The sequence below is a fragment of the Triticum dicoccoides genome, chromosome 1B (genome assembly GCF_002162155.2).
Source record: "Triticum dicoccoides isolate Atlit2015 ecotype Zavitan chromosome 1B, WEW_v2.0, whole genome shotgun sequence".
NCBI classification, from domain to species: Eukaryota; Viridiplantae; Streptophyta; class Magnoliopsida; order Poales; family Poaceae; genus Triticum; species Triticum dicoccoides.
The window spans coordinates 604,589,051-604,592,169 of NC_041381.1; the positions used below are offsets into that span (position 1 = coordinate 604,589,051).

The following is a 3,119-nucleotide window of genomic DNA, read 5'->3' on the forward strand; positions in this document are numbered from 1 at the left end:
AGGACATGCCCCCGGGGATACTCATCATTATTATGAATAGGTTACTCTATCCAATTCCCCGGAATCATTCACTATCATAGTCAGTCTCACCTTCGCTTAGTTGAGGGATACTGACATCACCATCTGCACTGAGGAATATTTGAGATTTCTCAGGGTTCACGTGCATGCCCCCGCCACCACGTTCGATCATGGAAATAAATCCACTTAGATTTACGTGCCTTAAGATGTCCAGAATTTGAGGACGGTCAAGATGATATGAATCATAGCGTATTGAAGCTAGAAGGACATTGGTGTCCCATCTTGTATAAAGAACACCTTCATACCGGCTCAGGACCTCCCTATCGAATTGATGTTGCCAAAAGAGATGTAGGAGCACGTCGCTCAATTCACCTATCAATGGTATACAATTCGAATGAGGAATTTGGAGGTTAGTGGCAGCATTATATATCGGGAGAGATAGAAATTCCTTTAAGATGTGGGAAATCACACCTAGATTGTGTAGACACTTTAAGGTATTCCATAGACGTTCCGTAGAAACATACCGGATACTATGACTCAAATCCACACAGACTATTTTCTCTACACCACTTTGACCATCCCAGAACCTTTGGTGGTAATCCAACATTTCATTATAATAAAATAATCTAGACGAAAGATTGTTTCTTATCACTAAAAACTCCCGCATTAAGATATTAGCTAACGCTTTAAAAAGTAGTACATCTATTGGAAGAGATGGCGCAGCCATACAAGGCCAATCACCAGCATTGATGAGTGGGCGCCTGGCACAACAATAGCCAAGCTCATCTTGCCTTTCTAGAGTGAAATGTTCCTGCAAAGTCATACCACCCCTACCATATTTATAGGTTTTGTATACCAATTTGGGATGAAATGAAGAATAACCTTCGTGTATATGCGACACCATGGTATCGATTTCTTCGGGTAAGACGCCCCGCTCTCTCCACATATCATTCGAATTATAGAGTCTCCTGACCTCATTAATCAATTGAAGTTTCCAAAAACTACCATGAAATCTCCGGCGAAAAGTGACGTTGTGATTACTTCTAGATCCAATGAAAACTTTCGAGATAATACAAAAAGTGGTCATCATTTCTTCCTCTTGGTAAGTTGGCTGGTTTCTTCCCATTCTTTCTTCTTTCCACTAATCTAATGGTTTCATTCTCCCATCGAGAGGTTATGATACTAGCAAGAGTCCTATTCTTCTCCTCTCGATCCTACCTTGGGTTATGTTTGACAGGGATGGTCAGTGAACTTCTATTGGTTTCAAAGGAGGATAGAGATCCATTGGGGAAGGCTCGAAAGGTTATTCGATATCAAAGGTTGACCCTCGACGCGCCGCAGCCACTATTTTTACTCCTTTTATGCAATTATGAACGAAACTTTCTCGATTCCAATGCAACTTATCCTTTTGGAGTTGACGTAACAAACTACGCGAGCCTCCTGATGAAGCCAACAGAAATCCTATCCGAATACTGAAAATAAAAGGCAATTTCATTATGGTGGTATACCAGCCGCCAGTTCTGGAACTTCCAGTTCCAATTGGAGCATATAGATCCGTAAATGGATTTGTATGTATAGCCACTTCAGTCGTGCTCCTCGTTTCTCGAATGGAAAAAAAGTATCTTTTTTCTGGGAACATGCTAAACCAGAAATTCTTATGTTCGTGATTCTTCATCCACCGATGCAGAAAATCTTCCAGTTTTCCATTCTCATATGAGGCAGGAAAGTTTATGGGCAACAGGTCGGCACGAAGTGATTCATCATGTTCAAACATGAACCTTTCGCTCGTTGGGGACGGTTTATAAATCATCAAATTCCCACAAATGGAATGAGAAGTGGGTCCATGTAAATGATCGAGACCTCGCAAACAACAATGTTCCTTCCCCATATGGAGTTCGGGACCCAAGGGCAATCGTTGAGTGAACTGTATCTTATTCGTATTAGTTGACCTAAGCCGCACCATTATTGCAGGGGTGGGGCTCGGCCTCCGAACCGTACGTGGGACAAGTTTCTGCCTCATACAGCTCGGGCCGAAGACCAGGGAAGTTGAGGAGAGATGGGGAGACCCAACTGCTGCCGGTCGGGACGGACAGGAAAGGGGGCGGGGATAAGCTTGTGAAGAAGCAAGCTTATTGCCCCACCCCCCAAAAACAAACCGACCCAGCAAGAAAACGTATGCGCTTTAGCAACAAAGTGCTCATCCCTTGCTTGCTGCTTCGCGTTCTTTCTATTCCATCCCAGTCCATTCTGGGATAGGCGGCTAATAGAATCTAATATGTGCAGTAGTCGTCGTCTGACCAATCGGCTCGGACACCAGACCACTTGTGCCCGCCCATTCTGTCTCGCCCTAAATGGAATGGCTCTCTTAGTTACGCTGTGCCCCGACCCGAGTCCCCACGTCCGCTTTTATCCGCCCGCAACCCGGCCAACACAACATTAGGGCCGTCCCCCCCATTCTATGCTGACCCGGGCCGGGGCTCGCTTTTTGGGAAGCCCGTTCCCACCGCGCTCACGGCCCGGCTGGCCTACCAGCGGTAGTGGGAATTCTCCCGTTCCCTGGTCAAAAAAGGGTTGGTTGGATGCGGGATCTACTCCACGAGGAGCGGTACGGACGTAGATGATATCATCACGACCTCTCTTTGCGTACCGCTAGGGATGCTTAACGCCACTTCGCCAACTGGCATTACCTGCGCTTTCGTGTCTCTCAGTGTGGTCAGCACTGGGTGTTTCCGAGCAGCGAGGCTTACACCCATTCGCATTAATTCATCCAAAGTTCCTTACCCTTATGCACGAATTTTGGAATAAGCCATCTTCCTATCAAGGTTAAGGAGTCAACTGAGCATCTCAGCGGCGGGATTGAATACCCGGATCGAATCAGAGTTCACGCCGCCCGCCCTGAACAAATAGAATAGGAGGCGTGGGCCACAGGTCGCACATAAGCCATCAGGTCGCACGACAAAAGAACACCCAACATAAAGATGCACACTCCTCCATGTGAAATAGAAAGATTCATCTTCACTTTTTTGTAGTAGTCGTGACCAACAGCCATCAGCAGTCGGCTCGCTGGTAAGGCGAGAGCTTCAAGCCCGCTTTCTGGTGGC

The 3,119-nt window shown here is 46.3% G+C and overlaps 1 protein-coding gene across 1 annotated transcript in view; it reads right to left on the reverse strand.

The window, feature by feature from the left end:
• Positions 1–835: 835 nt before the first annotated feature.
• The window catches only part of LOC119349034 (cytochrome c biogenesis CcmF C-terminal-like mitochondrial protein), a 3,239-nt gene continuing 955 nt past the window's right edge, over positions 836–3,119 (reverse strand). The window contains exons 2-3 of the mRNA XM_037617045.1: positions 2,976–3,119; positions 836–1,967 (exon numbers count right to left, since the gene is read on the reverse strand). The exon at positions 2,976–3,119 is cut by the window's right edge and continues 45 nt beyond it. Coding sequence (XP_037472942.1) covers positions 1,322–1,967; positions 2,976–3,119 — 790 coding nt within the window. The 3' untranslated portion in view covers positions 836–1,321. The remainder of the gene's footprint in view (positions 1,968–2,975) is intronic.